The 22232-nt window shown below is 32.2% G+C and overlaps 1 protein-coding gene across 1 annotated transcript in view; it reads right to left on the reverse strand.

Annotated features, from left to right (window-relative positions):
* The window catches only part of LOC123712885 (protein couch potato), a 124485-nt gene that overhangs the window by 7356 nt on the left and 94897 nt on the right, over positions 1-22232 (reverse strand). Inside the window, 2 exon segments of the mRNA XM_045666240.1 lie at positions 49-102; positions 689-766. Of these exon segments, the coding sequence (XP_045522196.1) occupies positions 49-102; positions 689-766 (132 nt within the window).

Raw genomic sequence — 22232 nt, forward strand, 5'->3', positions numbered from 1 at the left:
AATCAAGTCCATTATGATTAGTACAAACATTATTATCATATAACTTACCGATGCGGTTTTTCCATTTTTGCTGGTAACTTTTAACAGCGAACCCTCGTAGCCCTATAAGGAATAAGAAACATTAATCATCTTCAATTTCGAATAATAATCGAAATTCAGTTCATACGAAATACATTTAACGATCAAAAATGGTATCACTCCGTACCGTGTACCTTTATACACGCGATATTTGAACCCTCGTTTAAGTTTAGGAAGAAATGGCCACGGTGCTATCCGTGCCAGCCGAGTCTAATCCCCCTTATCGATGAACTGAATCGATTCAATCCAAATATTACGTACCGGGGCATGACACGACGACGATGCCGTAATCCCAGCCGAGCCCTCTGCGTGACGAGAGACGCAACGCGATTCATAATATTTTCTCAATCGTGAAATATGTTTGATTTATGAACAGAATTCCATTTTCCAATATAGGCATGATAACTTAAAACGAGATCGCAGTGAATTGGTTCCGTTGTGTTGCTTTATGTATAATACTTAAAATAAAACAAGTATTAGATTAGATTTGTAAGGTTTGAGTGGCAGGTAGACTAATAATAATTTGTCTCAATCCTTAAACTGCGAAACGTAGATGGGTAGTGATTTATTTAACTTCATCCTTTGAGGTGAAGTTGGCGTCAAAACTTACTTCATATGCCCGAAATAGTAGATAGAGTTCCCGAGGCTTTGCGTCCATGGGAAGTCCACTCACGAACAAAGTCCGCACCTGCAACATACCATTTGTCTTTTACTATCTTTGTGGATTACTAAAGTTTATCAATAGAATTAAATGTGTTTATTAGTTCAAAATATGTCAAGACCTTCATACTTTACTACATCTAGATGTACTTATAAGAAATAATGCTTATAAAAGGAATAAGACAGAAAGGCATATAACTAATTTTTCGCCAAGAAAGTTTACTTATTGTAACTTGAGTCAATGCAGAATTATTTAAAATATCAATGGTACCAACAAATTTTGACAACTGTATTCAAAATGGCGAAACCCATCTTTTGTTTTAATATCAAAAGGAGCAGCGTAATGCAAGAGCGGCCCATTTAGTAGATTTTCTATTCTTTCTCTTAGTAAACGTTTCAACGCATTAATTCGGTGGGTCCATTTAATGAAATAAAACAGTGCTCGTAATGGCGACGCGATTTGGCGCGTGCGGGAAATGGAGATTAATTGCTGGTAACACCGGCCGCTGCTCGCCGCCATCTTGTTGTTCACCTTATTTATGTACCTCAATTTCAATTTTATTCCTTTCGATCTTTTTTCAACATCAAACTTTGTGGAATAATGCATATTATAGAAAAAACAATAGGGTGTTTCATAATGAAAACCATAACAACTAGATTGTATGAGTGAATTTTGACCGTTTTCATATTCCTTTTATAAAATCTATCACAAAAGCGAATAGAAAATACTCTACTCCGTTATAAAAATGTATTTCAAGGGGCTTTTAAACATATTTTGTTGAGGTTATGGCACTCCATGTGAAGGGTACCTCTCGTATATATTTTATAGCTTCCGTGTCCGGTCAGCACCAGAATGTGGGACCTTTATGTCGGCTATTTTCCACTTCGATGAACGGGCATCCCCGTATCAAGGATACGTTTTATTTTTGCTTCGCCAATTTTAAATATAGAAGCTTGTTTTCTTTCCAATATTTAAGATAGTTTATACTGATATTAAAATACAAGTTTTAAATCTTTGAGTAATTAATTTTAAATGATAAGACATTTAATTGTACAATTAAAAATAAAATAATTGTGTGGTTGGAACACATATTATTTATCTCATTGTTTATATGTTTTAAATTAACATAAAAAATCTGTGTCAGAATAAACCCCATAGTCATAAATATACTAGAAGCTCTAAGTAGCTATTGTATGTATGTCAAACATTTTTGCAACATGCGCATATGTAACAAAAGAGTCTTATTAAGAAATATATATTTAAAGCTACCGTATCAAATACACATCGCCCTACGATGTAAGGTTTCGTAGGGCATGCTACGCGCATACGCGTAGTGCTACATAAAACACATCTACGTCAAACAATGTTATGTATAAATCACGGAGAATGTACCGGTGGCCGGTCAGTTTGAAAATGCGCCCTCGACGTCGGCCGTTTTACACTTGGTTGCGCTCGAATCCCCTCACTATTGAGTTATGTTTCATACTCGTTCAGAGAAAAGAGGAAAATTCGCAGAACTAACACTGGAGCTTTCTCTGTGAGAACTTATTATCATGTTGCACCATGTTTCAAGCTCATGAAATTTAACAATTTAACTGAATAATGTACGTACGTCTAACTTCGTCGGTCGTTAAAACATTTATTATGTTGTTTTAATGGTATTTCGTGATACATTGACTACATGTTCTTTATCTCATTATGAACTATACGAGAAAATCAATTTCAGTTTCTAATTATTATTATTAGTGTCATTCAAAAACAAATTACACCAACGCAGGTAGAAACTAGAACTTCTATTTATTAGGTATAACCTTGTATAGAGTATATAAGGCTATTACTTGAACTACTACTATAGCTAGAATGTAGAGTATTATTTATATTTACCTTATTTTACTTTGTGCTTATCTCAATTTAACGGTTAACTTAGTTTGAATGAATGAACTGTTTAGATCATCCGCCCGCAGAATTAAGTTGACGTTAATAATACGAAAAATACGTTTTCGTTTCTATAAGGTAAACTGTATAAATATTACGAAATGTGTCCAATAAAAATACATAACATTACAAAAACAATGTGAAAATACCTGAAAATCCAAACAAAATATATTCAAATTTCGAAATTTTACATTGGTTAGTTTGGATTTTTCGACAGGTAAACATTTTCTATTTTTATTATCTGGCGACATTCAATAACGCGTTCAAAATAAATGTGAATAAATAAAAACGGAATAAAGGTGTGTGCACACGATCGATCGACGCGCAGCGAGTGGAGCGGAAAGGCTTGGGGCAGTGCACATCGAATTTTTCATACGTGTATACAGTCCTTTTTAAGTGCAAATGTTATGTGCTTAACGGATGCATTAATTGCACACCTAAATGATTATATAATGTATTTAAATAAAATGAATACCTGGAAAACATACATTTACAATCTCTAATGCATGAAGAAAAGTAACTTTTTATGAAATTTGAATGAGTACTTTGACTACTAGTAGTTGATGGCGCATAAAAAATACCATATTAATAACAATATTTTATGTACAACAAATTATTGTTGAAATAAAATATGATAAACACTATCACGAATCAACATTTTTTTCATTTCTCGAGTTATATAACTTAACTTTAGTTAAGTTACATATAAATATTGTAGGTGATAAGTAGAAGCGTAAACCAAATGTCAACAACTATCGTTCACTTGAAGCCAATATTAAGCTCTTTAAATATTCTAGTTTCCGATAATGTCCAATAACATAAGTGTCATTTAGATTTATAAACCTTTAGGTAAGGGAAGTTTGTTTTTGTTATTTTTGTTGTGGTTGTATTTGTTATGGTTGTTACCCAGCTTCAAACAAAGAGTTTTATTGAAACAACAACCGCCACCGAACACAATTATCAAAATGCCTAATAATATTTTTATGACGTAATCATAACGATGATGTCACTTGAGGAAGGCAATTAATATCAGAAGCAATTCGAATATCAGAAATAGGCAAAATATCTAAAGAGATATTTCCCTATCTGAGAATAGAATCTTTTTGTATTTCACACGTTATTTATTATTTATTGAATAATAATGTTACACACATTGTTAGCTGACCTGATGATATATACCTAGTCCAGCCATAAATACTGAGTTAGAAGTGAAGTTACAAATGAAAATGTATTTTTAATAATAATTAAATAATGAAATCTGGACGCAGGATGATGACCACGTTGTAGCTTTTCGACCACTTGAGCAGCTTCTTTAGAACTGTGAGCGTACACTTTATCATTTTGCTTTTTGTAGTTGTTCAATCGTGAATCTTCATTTTTCGCGATAAGGTTTTTGGCGTCCTAAAGGGGGTTTTGACGAACTGCGGCTTTATCAGTATTGACAGCCTTTGTAGTTTTAACAGCACGCGACCTCCCCCATCTTTTCGGGCCTCCAACAGACGAACATACAGCGGATACCAAGCTTTTAAAGAGTCTGGAATATGACGGACGGCTCCATACCCACTTTGTGCAAGGGGATACTATTTTCTTAAAATCCCCTGCCATATTGTGATTTGATAATTGACGCGAAAACATATGTGAAAGGGCGCAAAATATAAAGAAGTTTTTCAAATAAAATAAATCCAAATTCGAAATTACTAAAAAATTAAAAAAATGATTGTTTTTATGTAACATTATTTATGGGTAGTTATATCTATACTATTGTACGAACAGAATAAAGGTATAGTAAACACATTTCAAATACAATAGAAAAAATCTTAGAACGATAAAGAATAAATCCCAATAAAGACATCGCTTTCCAACAAGAAAGTAGCAACGTAGAACAATCATTGGGAGCTGTCGATCGCGATCGGCTCGGATAGAGATATTTCTAATTTTTCGCTCGACCTGCGCTCCAATACTCGTAGCTCCTAAAAATAGACAAAGCCAAGTGCAAACAGATTGGAAAAGAAACGAGGGTTAAATTTGTCCGAAGAGCTACCGCAGCGTTCGTGCTAATTGAAAGCACTGGTGCTTATAGAAAGTAGCTGATCATTAATCAAAGTCGATTGCTCTACTTTTCTTTGCATTCATACTTTTAACTGCTCAATTAAGTCTTCAGACTGTAGACGAGGTTTGAGCCAATAGCAAGTGCTTTGAACACAGTCAAATTCATTCCGTTTATTTACCAGAAAATTGCTTTGACCTGAAGATAAATCGCTAAAAATTGGTTTTTATAGTTACATTAACGTTCAAAAATTCGTCTGAAGGTTCTTGCCCAGTAATCATTAACCATATTACATTATCAACGCTTTATACTTTATTTATATCTGTTAAACGCCCTACCTTTAATTGATAGGTTAAAAGATTTTATTGTCAGAGCTTGGTAAATTACAGACATAATTCTTAAGGATGCCGTTTGGGACTACGCGGGCTATACATTTAAAATCTTGAACACAGAGGGGAAAGAGTTCTAACAGGGCAATAACGTCGCCCACCTGCTCCCGAGATAGGGATCATAATGTTAATTTAATTAAAGGACTAATCTAAATTGCAGAAACCCGACACTCCAACGGTCATTAAAAGGATATTTCGTCGCCAGTTCAGAGAAACTCGCTGACTATAAATATCTCCAAAAACAAGTTCGAGGGGTAAAAAGTAGGAAGAAGTCACAATGTTGGAAATTAGTGGTACGTGATCTGCGTTTTGGTTCAATTTGTTGCCAATAAATTGTGACTCGTGATCGTTCAGTTTCACGCTTGTAGACATAGTTAACTTTTTAAGGATTTTTGATGCAAACAAATACTATAAGTGTGTTAGATGTCTGAATTCACCAGAAAAAACGTACTATATGGATTTATAGTACTTGGGCGTGCATACTTGTATATATATTATTATTAAATTACTTTGAGTTTACCAATTTTGTCGGGAGTTAAGCTTATTGACTTACGTTAAAGCTTTCCGTTGTTCAACAATATAGCCAAAAGTAACATTAAAAGCACGCGACCAATTTATTTTCTATTAAGAGGGGTTCCGGTTTTTCTTATGCGAAGGAAAAAGTTTGGAAGATAACAAGTCCTTGCATCTTTATCACAGCGAAACACCGCATGAGCTTCTCAACTTCAAACTTGGAAAATCCGGGAAAAACAATTAATCTTCTACTTGTTTTGTTTTTCCGGATCTTAATACAAAATTTTCATACTTTTCCTTTTTGGCAAAAAAAGTTACTTACTAGGTGGAATATTGCAGAGGACTTCTAAAAACACATTTTCTATATGTAATAAATGAGTACTATTCTGCAGTTGAAAATAATAACTATCAAGTAAAGTTAAGGTGTGATGAATTTATGACGTTTACCAATATATGACAAAGCAAGAATGTACACACAGCATTCCTTTATAACTTGTATGAAACTTAGTACCTTCTAGCATATTTGCCGATCGGCATTCCATTATCAATACGAGACGGGTAGATTACGGAAGCTGATCCACCCAAATTATGTTCAATGGATAATTAATCGTTCTTGTTCTCTTCAATAACAATGGAAGCTATTATCAGTACGAGATATCGATACCTACTGATTACGTGGAATATTCTCTAATGAGTTCAATAAACATTTTAAATTTACGGTACGGTGGACATGAGTTTTATAAATACGATTTTAATATCCTAGCAGTACAAGACTAAAATTTAAACGAGCGCAGAATCAACAGCATTGCGTTCTGAAAAAAAAAACCGGTAATTTTTAATTTAAAATTTAATTTATAGTACTTAAAACTAACTTCATTCGTAATGGAGATCACGAATGAAGTTTCCAGATTCTCGAGGCCAAGGGTCTAGTCGATCACACATGTTGAGACACAATTTTTATATCTAACATTGTTTTAAGCAATTTAATTTAAATGTAAGTTACTTTACTAAAAATAAATTTCAGTCTATTTTTACAATAAATTTAGCCACTTTAATACAATTTAAACTGCATTTTGCTAAGTTTTCGCACGTTGAGAAAAGCTTTTACTAAAATTGAAACACAAGTAAAGAAGAGCTCGAGAAAACTATTGGGCGATAAACATTGGGGTAGCGACGGAGCAGATTTGTCTCATCTTATTTGAAATTCAAATGTAGCTGCAGGTGAGTAGGATTGGACCAACTTCCTCTACGGTTTAGATTCGCCAACCTCAAATTCAATTCACTGGCATTGTACACGACACCACAGCTTTATTAAATATTTTCGAGTCTCAGCAATATTTGGACTTGTGTCAATTATGGGGTTGAAACTGTCAGTTAAGGTTTTTAGAATTTGCGTCTTTAACGTTCTTTACATGCGTTGCTAATTTTTAGAACCTAAATCAACAATTATACGTGAGGAAAATAGGTTTTTATATAAAAAAATAAGAAATAGTAGTTGCAAAGGTGCATGGATTACAATAATAGTTTATTAATAATATTGTTTAAAAGGAAATTGAGGCATATAAACTGGTATTTTGTCAACACACACGAGAAATATTATTGATATGGCGTGCCGGTAGAAGAATTTCAGCATACATACTGTATACATACAATTTTATTGTTCTAAATACTGTTTGCTCTCCATTATAAGAACTATATATTTAATATCGATACATAAATAACTACGGAATGGTAACAGGAAATGTGCCGAAAAAGAAACACGGCTACTGATTCAAGTGAATGAATTCTCTGAGGGAACCACTAAACCGATAAAATGGTTAAACGCTGAACGAAGAAAACAATTGAAAGTAAGCAAATATCAAGGCATCGGGTTTGTTTGTGGAAATCAATAGTGTCGTACGGGCGAGTGCACTCTGTTGTCGTTAAAATCTTTCTTTTTCAAGCGTTCTTTTCATGTTAAACTTAACTTGTTTAACTAAATTTATTCATGTTACTAAGTGTTAATATTCATCTATAAGATGGCCTATGAACAACGTGTTGTTTATACTGTGTTATTTTCGATAAAGTGTTAAATCCATATAGATTAAGCGAAAACCAATTTAAAAAATGTAGTAGTATCAACATACGACAGTTTTATGTTGGATATCAGTAGATATATTCTTTTATAGGTAATGATTATCGTGTGGGGATTTCAACTTGTGCTTTAACATAAATTTTTCAACCAAACGTAAAACTATCTGTTGTTACGAGTATGTTGGTATATAAATAATTGGCGGAGAATGAAGGAAAATAGCCATAAATAACGTCCCCACGGGGACGATTAAATTCTTTATTCCCGAGTAAGAGTGGAAAGGGAATTCCTCACTAGACGTCTACATTTGCGGCTATTTTTCACTAAGACATAAGTACCATCTATACGTAAATCCAGTACAATTGAAGTTTCGTACGTAATCAGCTAATAGTTATTTAGAGATACTTTACTATTGGTTAATTTGTTACTGTAGTCAAACTGATTTCCATTTAAGCTTTAGGATACTAAACTGAACCTTAAAAATACTTAAATAAAATAATTTTCGATAAAATTCTTAAAACTTAAAGCAATAATAACTTAATAAATGTAATCAATTAAAATTCGTCACAATTTTGTTTTGGAATAAAATCAATCCTAACAGGCGGAAAATCGAAGATGAAATCATCTAATCGTGGTAAATCTCGAATTCCGAGAACGAGAAGCGACGGGCCCGTTCCGAACAAGTCCCTGATTTAAATTGCAGATGGCTCACGACCGCCGCGATATGCTAATCATAGCCAAGCCAAGGATTATCCCTGTTTACACTCAACAAACTCACTTAATTTTCTGCTGACAGGCGTCCAAAATAATCACTTACGTCTACATATTTATTGACTGTCATGACACTCATGAAGAACTTTCATATGGTAGCAATAGCATGACTTTGTCTCGTGATAGCAAAGACCAAATTGTTCACTAATTTTCTGATACATTTTTACATTTCTCTTAAAGATTTTTTAATTCAATAATTGACTGGTAGTTTCCGAAGTTATCACTGCTATTAGTTTTTTTGTTTGACGATATTTATACCCTCTATGAGCATGTAAAAATGTCAGTCCTGTGGTTTCGTGAGGCAACCAAGACTGGTGAAATTATAAGTCGTGCTATAAAGTTGGTGGAATAAAGAGTAAACCTAAAAACCATTAATATTAATTTAAGAAATAAAATAAAACCATCTAATTTTAAGATCGAATCCATTACAATTAAAATTAATTGAATTATCTAACCTCAAACATTTAGACAACGTGACAATCCTAAATTAATTCCTTAGAAACTTTACGGCACCTTTAAAATATCCTCGCTTAGGACTCGCCTTGAAGGCAAAATTAACTTAAAGACTTTCTCCCTTCTTTAATAATTTCATCTTCGTAGTATATTTTCCAATTTAGCTTATTACACGCGTAGCCTTTGACATTACTTCGAATAATAAAATTAATAAAAGAGTTTCATTATAAGCAGTTATTAGTAAACAGTTATTAAAAATAATTTAATACTAAGGCATAAGATAAAGGAGGTATATAAGAGAACAAATATTTCACCTAAGTACGCGGCAGAAGGACCCGAAAACGCCGTAAAGTCGACTAGAGCTGGCACTAATGCGAATTTATGTCGATGGACCCCACGGACGGCCCAATATCGATTCTATAACAGCTTATTTCATAAAGTGCCATCCAATTTTTAAAACTGTTCTTACGTAATATTAGACGGTAAAAGATATTCAAAGGAAAACAGGATAAATATAGCTTAATAGTTGCTTCTTTGAGAAATATCTCCAGTTGTTTTAATAGATTTAAAAGTTGAATACTGGCTATATACTATAATTTAAAATACTCTTTAATATGCAAATTAGTTCTTGCCCTGACATTTTTTAATTTCCCAAAGTTTCGTAAGCATAAAACGTTCGGGTCGCCTTGTCGTTTATGTAAGTTATATATTGAGTTTCGAAGGGAAATCTTAATAATTTACATGAGAAAAGCGGGACAAGCGCTCCTTGGGCCGGGCTGCCTTCTAACAAGGAGTAGGAATGTTTGAGGTATCTAACGCAAGCATGTGGAATACGGATGGAACATTTAAATTGAAATCGCGAACACTCAACTTATATTGGATTACACCAAAAATTCACGTTACAATTTGATTAAATATAAACGTTAGAAAGTCAATATGCATTTTATATCCCTAATACAAAAGTGCAAAAACAGTGTTATACTGTGTTTTATATATACTTTAACAATGAAACTAGCTACCCCCCGCGAACTTCGTTTCGCCTTAATATGTTTTTTTTACTTAGCCCACCTTCTTAGTAGCCATATATACATACCAATATATGGAACATTTTTATATACCCCATCAACGCTGTTCGCTTTTCCAGAATATAAAATCAAGTCCTAAAAGAAACTATATTTTTTCCAAATTAATCGTAGAGGGGTGAAAATTAAGGGTTGTATGTATTTTAAAATAAAAACAAAAAATTTTGTCTAAAAAAAGGTAAGGGGTAACGCTAAACATTTAGGGGGATGAAAAATAAAATGATGTCTGATTCGCAGACTTAACCGATATGCAGACAAAATTTCACGAAAATCGGTCGAGCCATTACGGAGGAATTTCATTACAAACACCGTGACTAGAGAATTTTATATATTAGATTAGTTTCAGTATTATTAAGGCGCGTGCTATGAATCTGCTACGACCTTTGGGTTTATTATATTATAGATATTATTTTATTACAGTTTTGTGTTGCTTTTATGTGGCACTATTTTAAGATAAATGTGTGGCGAAGCTTGCGTCGCGTCGGTCGACGAAGTTCGCGATGTGTGGCTTGCCGCACGAGTGGTAATTAACACCGCCTAGCATAGGGTTGCCACACAAATTATTATAAGTTTTGATATTCATTTAATGTTATTTACAAACTCATTTGCACTTCGTACAACAATTAAAAGTATAAAAAACACATATATAGGCTTTTTATGACAAATAATGAACATTAATACATTTATACACATATTAAACAAAGTACGACATAACTCAGATTTTTTAATGACTAATTACGGGTTACGATTGTTAAAGTGTCAACCCTAACTCTTCCGTGTTGTGCTCAACCCTGCTACACTCAGTGGGGCACAGCGATTGAATTAAACTTCAGCCCGTTGTTGTGGTTCTGATCCTGGCTTGGTTTTGTCGCCGTTTTGTGCAGCTGGGATTAAACTACCAATACTTGTTCGACGTTTATTGGTTTCTCCCAACTTTTTGTTAGATTCGTAAATGTAATTGCAAAACACGAAAGGTGTTTGTTTGTATAAAGCCAACAGTAGCCCTTTGATGAAAAAATATCCTTTCACATGCAATTTTTCGCACGCACTAAAAGGCATATAAAAAATAAGCTAAGTAGTGCATAAAGCATACAAAGTATACATTACATCGTGAAAGGGTTCCGCATTAACATAGCTAACGAGGTGACAGCGAAACAAGAAAACAGAATTAAAAAGACACAGTTCTCTTTATAGCAGTGAAGCTGGGCGCGCTCAATGTCAACAGCTCAACAGTTATAAGTTTTTTCCAGGTACAATGAGCCGCCGAAACAAGGAGTGTAGAGCACTGGGTAGAGGGTGAGAGGTGGGGGGTTGTGGGGGTGTTACACTCGACGCTGGAGCACAATTAGCGAGCGCGACTCAACACGGCTTGAGTTTTAACAACATACCTTGGAACACTCGGCATCATTCACATGAGATGGGCTACGGTACTACTTATGCATGCATTACTGTTGGTTATTTTGTATTTACTTGATTAGTTTAATTTTAGCGGTTCTGGCGTATTAGGGTAAGATTAGAGTGTCTTATAAATTCAATTTAAACGTAATTTGTAACGGATATATATCTTAAGGAAAACGATGGCGCGTATCGCGCGCGCGATGGCATACTATTGTCAAAATTATACTGTGAATTAATAATAACTAACTACCAATATGTGTAAATTAATATATTTTTAAAAAGTACACATAGCCAATATTTCGTTATATATAATAGACGCTTCTAACGTTGTGTATTTATAAATACGTTGCCAAAATTAAACTAAAAGCCTACCTAGTAATTTTAAATTATAAAAATACAAAATTAACTTAATAACGGAAAAATAACATTTACCTCAGAATACTAATCTTGTATACAAATGAAGGGGAAGCGTTAAAATTTCCTGCTTGTAGTCATTTCTAGGGCATCTTTACCTGGGGGAGAATTTCTTATTGAAGCTTTGTGAATTGTGAGCAATTTTATGTCTCGGCCCGGAGTGGTTTTATGAATTATGTATAATTGTTACTAATTTAATTTACAACGCAATTTCAGAAATAACGTAGTAAGTTTTTTTAAACATCAATTAAAATACAAGAAATACCTTACAAAATGACGTTTAATAAGTATATTCTATAACCTGAAAGCCTCCTTTCTTTTTCTAATCACATCGCAATCACTATACGCAATCACTTAAATATTATAGTAGCAACAGTATAACATAAAACTATAAAAATAAACAAAAACATTGCCACAGTAGTTTATAAAGCATTATGAAACGCGTGTATAGCCATACAGGCTTATGCGACTGCAGAACATTCATACATAATAAGCAAAACCCTTTATAAGGAAACTCTTTCTGACTTTAATATAAACCGTGGAGGCAATACGTGCAGCTTTGAAATACTGTTTATATTTTAAAATTGTACAAGTGATAAAAATATAGGGTTTGTATTATTCCTCCTTTATGTTTGTATTATTGCTAGAAAATGGCGTGTGTTTCAAATATGTTCACGTATATTTTTAATTCTATTATTTTCGAGATTTCCCTTATTGTGTATTTGATAAAAGGCTTATACAAAAGTGGGGAAATGTATAGCAAAAATATATGTATTCATGTAGGTGTGGAGCATATCTAAAAGCATGTTTGCATACCTATTAGTTGTTAATACAGATTTTACAGTTGTAGTAAAACTATTAATTATACAAACTGCGTAAAAAGTGAGTCGGTTACAAGATAGTGGTTTTCCTAATATAATATTTCAAAACGTTAAGTGACAGAATTAAGCCTAAAACGTTAAAAAGTGTTAAGGTTCGCATCGTCTAGACTCTTCTTAGCTTAACTTTACCCTTGAGTACTTATTTACGGACTTTAACTGAGCTTTTAAAATGGATCGGATAATAATACTCTACACTTGAGGAATGTCAAGCGCAAAAGTTATTCTGTTTTGTATAAAATATTTTATGTATTTAAAGTACGAACGATATTCTGAATAAACAAAATACATTTATTTAAATTTGAGTACTTTATCTTGATAAAATAATGTTTAATCTAAAAAAAAAACTATTTATAATCAGCATCATCAAAACGATGGTGTAACAAACAGAAAATTGTCACAATATACTTTAAATTTTTTTTATTGACCACTGATTCTCGAGCTGCAGTGATATGAAAGTATCCAGCAGAGCTTCTATATATTTTTAGATTTAGTTTCAGTTATCTATGAAGCTTATTAGAGTAGCTCTTAGGAAATATATACTTTTAAAATGCCGTTCTGTTTTATTGTAGACTATTTCATTGATATTAACTAATATTTTTGTATACTAATTCATTATAATAGTTTGTGATATTAAAAGACTATGTTCATTATAAATAAGCTTTCAACCCTAAATTTACAATTTTACAAATTTACACTTTAAACCCCGTGTGAATATACTTTGTATATGGTTTTGGTATTCAGTTTATATTTAAATCAGTAATGTTAATAAATAAAATTGCTACGTATCATGAATTTGTTTTATGAATTCTATATTCTAGTCTGTTTACACGCCCTTTGGAGATTATATAATATACGAGAACTTATCGTATGTTAGCTTCGTGTAATCTTGCCCTTCAAACAGAATATTAAAGCTGAATATCGAAGTTCTTATCAAAGAAATAATATTCCAATCTCAATTCTTTTACATAATTTGTGATATGTCATGAATATTTTGGTGAACGTATGTTAATTACATTATTAATACATGTTGTTTCAGCAGTTTTTTAAAGGTTAAGAAAGTTTTATAAAATACATTTTTATTTTCAGCATTTGGTATATTATGGTATTATTCTGAATATAGAAATGAAGTTATGATCAACGCCAACGCCAGCACTGTACAGGTATAATACTCATAATGAAGTTAAACATTTTTATTTTTATAGAAAACTAACTGTTTTTAGTTACTTAAAACAGCAAAGTATTTCATCGCGTTATTAAAGAGGTTAACTAAAATAATTCAATAGGTAATAATATTCTAGAAGTCAACTCGAAAGAAAACACAAATTTGTACTGTTAGTATTTTGTTGTATTCAATATCTTTACAGTTTTGAATAAATCCCTATATAACGGGGAGGGCAAAGTTGGGCAACGCCATTCATTCAGCTATTTAACTATTAAAGTGGACCAGCCTAAGGTATTCATGGCTTGGAGAATACATTCCCCAGTTTACGATCGTCGTATTGAAAAGGTTACCTGTGCGGCCCTCGCCCAAATACCACGTACAATAATTAGGTACGAGATGGAGATAGCTCTATTGATAATTGATATTAGGTAAGTACATAGGGGTTTTCAGCTTTGACATGTAAAATATTATTAATTTTAAATTAGCTAGGCCATTACAAAGTTTCAGATAAACTCATAGTAAAATATTTGTGTGTGCAGTATTAGCCTAGTCCTTGCAGCGTGTGAGAGTTAGACCATTAGATTATAATTATAATTATGTATGTGTATTAATACTTAAGGGCGATTTGCTGTAGTTTCAACACGTAAGATTAAAAATCTTTTTAAATTCTAATTTTTTTTCCGGGCGATTTTAGTATTAGGATTCTACATTTGTACGTCACACATAAAACAAAAGGCAACACCAATATAGGCTTAAAATTAATTATCGCAGCGAAAATACACTTGTTTCGGGTGAACGAAATATGTATTTCAAATTGAAATTGGCAGTGTATGTTGACATTTGCCAGGTATTCCTGCTTGAAGCGTCACATACATCTGCCTTCCTTGACATTTAACGATTTTCTTTGAAGTAGCGATAATAAGTGATATTTTCAAAGCTTCACGAAGGTGACGAGATACATCAGCTAATAACATACCGCGGAATGGTGTCAATCGTCAATTAGTAAATTACCTGAAAAGATAAATATTTCGTTAATTATTGGGTACGGAAATATGAAAATGAGGTAATGTGGAAATGAATACTTCTTAATATGGTGGTTAGGCCATTACTTAACTGATTTAAAATACTTATTGTTGTTTACGCTTAATAAGTAACACTGATTTATTTTCGTACTAATAATATCGTGGAGGTCGAGGTACTAATACAATCATTATTACTATTCAACATTCAAGATATCTATGCAGTAATGCTGTAAATTTTCAGTGAATACGCGTTAAAGGTTAAAATTATAACAAATTTAAAAATAACTTTTAACTTGAAAAAGGATTTTTTTATGTAATAGAAGGAAAACGGACAGGAGGCTCATCTGATGTTAAGTGAAACCGCCGCCCAAGAAGCCGCAAGTGCGTTGCCGGCCTTTTAAGAATTGGTACGCTATTTTCTTGAAGGACACTAAGTCGCATTGGTTTGCAAATACTTCAGCGGATATATAACAATCCTAGTAAAGTCGATTAATCATGTTTCAAAACGTAGGTATTTCTTTGTAATATTAACTACGGTTCGTTTGTTTTGTGAGAAAATACATGCTACATCTAGTGTCTCTAGCATCAGCTGTCTGAGGTCGGATTTATCTCGTAGACAAATTGAAGCAAGTACATTTTCAACTTAAGTAATAATGTTTAGTCCAAACTGACGCGAAACGTTTAGCTAAAATTATATTAAAAGTGACTTTACCTTTTAGAATATTACACTGGGGTTATTTAGACTGAGAAAGTAATTTGAAATCTTATTACCTTGCACTTTTTTCATTATACAGTAACCAAAATTTTTTGGTAAGTAATTTTTATTCATGTCCATAAGTTTACATGCAATGTTATAAAAATAAATTCCGGATAAAGCAATAAAAATATCAATTTAAAATTAAATAATATTTAAAATTAAAAAAGAATTTGTAAGACGTTATTGTATATTTTAATTAATTATTTACTACAAAATTCTGTGTAAACTTCTCAAATTGAAATCTCATGTAATTTTAAAGTAGAAACTTTTGAATCAAGTTACAAACAAACTTTGAGTATCTTTTCGTAATTAACTTCAAATGAAAATTGGGTAGTTTTAAATCTTAACTGTTTCATTCATTTATATCTATTAAAAGTATTTTTTGTACTTTTAAATAATGGTTACCTTGTTACATATGATGTTCACCTGGAACTATGTAAAGACTTACTACCCACGCAATACGGAATCCTAGAATCTCTATCTCATTAGTTTAATATCTAATAATAATGATATCTAGAATCTCTATCTTAATAGTTTTTGTCTTTATATAAAATAAAATATTTATAAATAAACTATGACATGTAATTTTTTGTTTTATCCTGGTTTATTTAGTCACAGTGTTATGTTATAAGTGTAGCATTCCTTGATACTGAGACGTAAGTCCTGAATCAAATATCTAACATAAAAATATTATACCTGAGATTAGCAATTTTTTTCAGCTTTATAATATTTAATAGATATAGTACATATAACTCATATGTTAACTGATATGCAAGGATTATGTACAGCAATAGCAGATTTATAAACGGGGTATACAATTTTGTAGCTCATTGTAACGTTTATATACCTACTCAAGTCATAAGTTCTGTTACAAATGTTTTTTTTTTTTAAATGAAGAAATGTAATATTATTTAAATGTACACCTAAATATTTATCAGTCTCAGCAAAACATAAAACAATAATCTATTCGAAAAGGCCACTTTTGGCTTTTGTACAGGCCTTTAATCTGTTTAGCCACGAATCTATGGATTTACATACTGTCTCTGAGAGATATTTCGCCAATGCTTGCTTGAAAGATTCTTTAAGAGACTCAATGTAAACGTGTCGTTTAGAGAAGGCCATGTCCTCTAAAATTGACCATAATTTGAAGGCTTAAGGTCTGGGCTAGATGAGGGCCAGTGCTCAGCTCTTATAAAGTCCGAAAAGTTGGTTTGGTTAGTTCCATATTGTAATTTGATAATTAACACGAAAAAATATATAATGGCGCAAAATCGAGAGATTTTTTTAAAAATGATATTCGTGTTCTAAATTCAAAATAATTAAAAAGTAAAATAAAATACTTTTTCATTTGTAACAGAATTTATAGGCCAGACTAGCTGGCAATAATCATAAATAGTCTGATCCGTAACAGAAAATACCGTATCTGTAATAATTAATATCTTCTTAATAATTAAAATCTAAAACAATTATTGTTAAGTCAGGTATCAAACCCGCTACATTTTTATGAAAATCGTGATAATTCGTTTTATAAATTAAAACGAATATTAAAGGGATTGATAAATAATTGTAATCTGTTTACTTTAATATAAATATTTGTTTGTCATTGCTTAGTTAATCTGAATTTATTTAGGTTAGTCATTATCTAATTAGCCGCCAGCCATTCCCCGTCTTGTTATTTGACGGGTGTCTTAGAAGACTTCGGATTTGTTCTGTGAATAATTTCCAAAGCTTTTCTATGAAGAGTGAATTTAAGATGAATAAAATATAGAAGAAATATAATACGTGATGTGATTCAGTAACTTTTTAAGATGTGTGTAAGAATTTTCATTTGTCTTAAAAGGTATAATTTTACATCGAAGTTATGAGACATTATGAGTCATCATATCATTACAGTCAATAACTCTATATTATTTTATCACTACATCATCACATTATTAAAGTATATTATTACGTTATCAAATTAATATTATAATGTTTTACGCAAATAATCAGTAATAAAATAAGAAATTTTCCTATACAATTTCAGATAAATTTTTGGCATAGCCAATTTCCTCCTGTCTACTTCGACTTTAACGAACGAATAAGGACGTTTCCAAAATATACATATATGGAAGGGACGATATTGAGCTTCTTAAACCGAGGTACGCAACTATCAAGATCGTTGCTTGAAAATTGCTGTAATATTTTTTTAAACATATGCACAATAATCAACTAATCGTATGGTTAACAGTTTCCATTAGTCGTTTTAACACACAAACGAAGCTGTTTTTATTCTGTAATTTTTCATAATATGCTACGAAAAAATTACCAGTTACCAATTACAAATTTTATCCAGTGCTATAGCCAAAAATACGCAAGTTCATTATGTCTAGTTTATTGCTTTTATATTAAAAAAGTAAATAGGTATTTTCTTTTTTTATTTTATTAGTGGGAGTTGTTCATAGGAAAGTTGTCCATCTCACTACAAATAAATACATAATATGAACCTCCCGTACAGAAAATTTGCAAAAATATTACGTGTATAAATCTGTATGATGATACCTGTGTCCTCAATTAAAGTCTACGCTTGACTTAGCCAGTGCCAGCCAGTAATATTATTGTAAATTTTAATCAATTCAATGAATTAAATTTGTTCATGTATGTGTGTTGATATTGTTTAGCTTTCATAGAACATTAAAGAGATATGTACGTAATTCACAAACAGTGTATGTATATTATTTCTATTAACTTTATTCAGCACTGTTCTGCTCGTTTTAGCATTTTCTTTGGAGTTTAAATATGCATCAGACGAATCTTATCCCTAAAAGTATCCGAAAGTGCTGTGGAACTTGTTGAATTTTTAAAAATGGAACTCTGATCGTTACTATCTTCCGAACAAGATAACGATCAAATTTAAGATAAAAAAGTATTTATATTATAAATAATATCGACATCGATTTCTACAAATTTTCGAAAATGGTACTTGAAATTTTTTACCTATTAAAGTATCATCGTCGTGTGTCGTTAAATGTCTACATGTATTTACATTGTAAATCAATGTAATTTGTTTCAAAAGTTAAACAATACAATTAATGACAGCATTTGTATCATTTGTTAAAGCCAATTACGTTCAGTGCGGTTAATTATTGCGAAATAAAACTATGACATAACTCTGTACGCGTACACAATTAATTTTAACTTTATTTACGTTTAAATTTAATTATAAAAAAGTATAAAAAAACGAATATACAAATCAAATAACTATCGTTCTTAAATCCATTTGAAGATTGTATTTCCTGACTCGTAGTGAATTGCTCTAAATGAATTTAAAAAATTGAATCTAACAAGTATTGCTTCTTGAACTTGAGTCGCGTCTCGTAAGGCAAATAGCTGAGAATTCAATTTCATTACTCTTTTCTTGGGTACTTCAGCATCACCTTAAGTATTCTCACTTTGTAATTCAACTCACATTAAGTACTATTAGACCGTATTGTGGAGCTTGAAATTACTTTGTTGCATTAAAAAGCGAAAAGCATGCCTCAGCATTAAACGATGTAAAAGTAAATGGAGTGATGTGTATACTCGACGCAACAGGGGTAGTACTTGGCTCCGGGTAGCGAAAGATGCAATCTGCATACATTAGCCTAACATCTCTTAGTTTTGACACCTGCTCTCAGTGTAGAGAAAATACGGCTAGATAGATGGTACAAACATGTCAAGAATACCAGTTATTTTAAAGTTGGAAGTTATATTCCAAGATGTATTCTGAAGGATTTCGTTCTTTAGTTTATACTGCAAATGGTCACTTCAAACTGTACGGTATGAATAGAAAATATGAAACGGAAAACGTTATATAAATGTCTAGATTATGCAATTGAAATTTGTGTATCTCAAGTGAATATTTCATAGTGGTATATAGATATTTATCGCTCGTAAAGGTTGGGAGAAGACATAAAATTCTATTAAGGAAATTGTCGTATTTTACAAGCCACTTTTATATTAAAGACGGTGTGCAGTCACCAAGTTTAAATACCCGCTGTCAAGCGAGGGTTGTCACGTTGGAAAACATTTTAATAATGTACTAGCTCGTTTAGTATGAAAATTAGCGGGCGGGCGGCGGCCCTATGTGGTGAGCTTGTTTGTATACAATAGTTATATACAGTCTCGTTGAGATTGATATTGCTTTATCCCAAAATAAAGGTTTTATAAAATGATTAATTTCAGTGGAAATAGATCGGTAAATGTTTACTATAAATAATTGTTGAGTATTGTTGTGATTTGAAGGATATGTTTACTTTGTAAACAGAGCAATACTTATTTGATTAGATTTATAAGCTAAATCGTATGAAGAGTAATAAGTTAGAGTAGAAAAGAATGAAAGATGATTCCCTAAATTTCTCCTAGAAGCCTGGTTTATATCAATGGCGGTATACTGGCTAACCTATTTTGTTTTTCGTTCGAAAATTTCCGTTTTTCTCATAAATAAGAACATATATATTTCTAGCATTATTACTTATTTTATACAAAAACATTCCGTAGTCTCCCTTAACAAAACGATGTTCCAAAAGCTAAGGCAATCGTATAAGGTGGCAGGCCATTCCATACTTCCATTGGATTATATCTTGTGGATACATCTAGATCCAATAGCAGTATTGCTGTGCAAGCGAACCGGAACGTGACTAGACTACTTACTAAATATAGTTTACTACACATCAACAGTTGTGAAATATCAATAGGATGATTCGATTTTATTTGTGAACCAAGTATTCTTGAACGAAGGAAGGAATACGAAGTTTTCTCTCTATACGTTATAAACACTGTGATCTATGCTTGGGTAGAACAATGAGGGATAAGGGTTCACGTGAATAGCATTTGAATAGTTTTCTATAAAAGTCCATTTAAAGTTTATATGTATTCCCTTTAGTCTTTTGTGTGAGATTTATTTTATCATTTCACGCGTAAAAAGCAAATTTAATGTACGCTACGCAATAAAGCTATTGTATTATTGTGAGCCCATTACCCAATATATGAAAAAGCATATGTTTGTTGTAAAGTTTCAATAAAATACTGCATAGTGCGACCCAGAAAACCGCGTGTAAAGTCAACAGCGGCCCTCTGAAATATTCACGCCAGTGAAAATTCAATTTGTAGTTTGCGCCCTGGAGGTATTATGGCTTTTATTACATACATTAGCCACTGAAATTTATAAGCGATGCCTTTTATTTTGTTTAACACTTATCAGTTCCGAGTTACGGAAGTCATTATAAATATATGCGATATTTCTTGGCACTCCTACTTGGGAGGGTGAGGCATGAACGACGCAACGCAGCACATAAATCAAGCAAATTTGAATGTTGAGCTTAGGGATTTTTTCGGTAATCTATGTTATTTAGAGGTTGGTCAATGGGAAACAAATCTTTAACAACCGTTTATTACGTTTTTTTATACGAAATGGCTATTTAATAACCAGTTATTTCAATCACACATGATTTAAATTGAAATCGTAATTCGCGTGACGTTAAAATTTTCCGGGTTCTTTAACGGGTTTCATTCATAACTCACGGCCGAGTGGATCCTTCGAATATTTCAAGCTGTAAGCCCCACCCCTATAAATTCCGCGCGTCGGGTTGCCAAATTAGGCGCGAGAAATGTCGACTTATTCTCCGTCATTACCCTGGGTACTACCTCCAGGTCAAAGGAGAGACTTAACAAACACCCCACGTAGCGTCACAGGTGTTACCAACATTAGAAACTTGTTCGAAATTGAACGTTCAATTTTGCAATTTTGTTCAACTAATCCACGCGTCTCGGGAAACTATCGAAGTTTGTTATTGTAGTTGGTAAACTTATAAAATTATGCTCGTTAACTGTCTAACGTGTTTTACATGCAGTAAAAGGTTATCGACTTTTCAATTTTTCAATTTGGTATTATAAAAACCTACAAACATCTAGTCTCCAAAGTTATACAATAGTCGAAAATCGACAACACATGCAAAAGAACTTTATAGATTTTTAACGTTCTAATTACTAGTTCAATTAGACGAAACTAGGTCAGCTGATTCCGACATAAAACACATTTACACTGACAATCGGATAAACTTCCACCCAATTTAGTTTACGTGCCGACAATTATAATAATTGCTTAGTAGTTTCAAAGTTTGAGCCGACACTGATATGTGTGAATTGGGAACTGCTTGGAACGAGTTATAGGTTTGTAAAAGTTGAAAAGCGTCCTACGTTATACCATCGTTCCATATAAACGATTTTCTGTAGTTTAGCTGAATTATGATATCTGAAGCTTACATCCAAAGTAAATGTAATGATACCGAAAGGTTTTACTTGCAGACGTAAAGCTATAGGCAAATAGAGCTAACTCCTAGGTCTTAACCTACCTGAACTATTTTACAGGGTATGTTACTTAAACAAAAGTAATATGAAAGTCTCATATAAATATTACTAATATTATAAAATATAAGTGATAGAACCCTGATAAATGATTGTTTTTACTGCGCATTCAACAAACAACTCTTATAACCAATGTTATATTTTCATTTCCGCAAATAAAAACGCACAGAACTCGAGAATCTCAAAAGTGCATAAAGCAAATAGTAAACCATTA

Source organism: Pieris brassicae, chromosome 8 (genome assembly GCF_905147105.1).
Source record: "Pieris brassicae chromosome 8, ilPieBrab1.1, whole genome shotgun sequence".
Classification (NCBI taxonomy): domain Eukaryota; kingdom Metazoa; phylum Arthropoda; class Insecta; order Lepidoptera; family Pieridae; genus Pieris; species Pieris brassicae.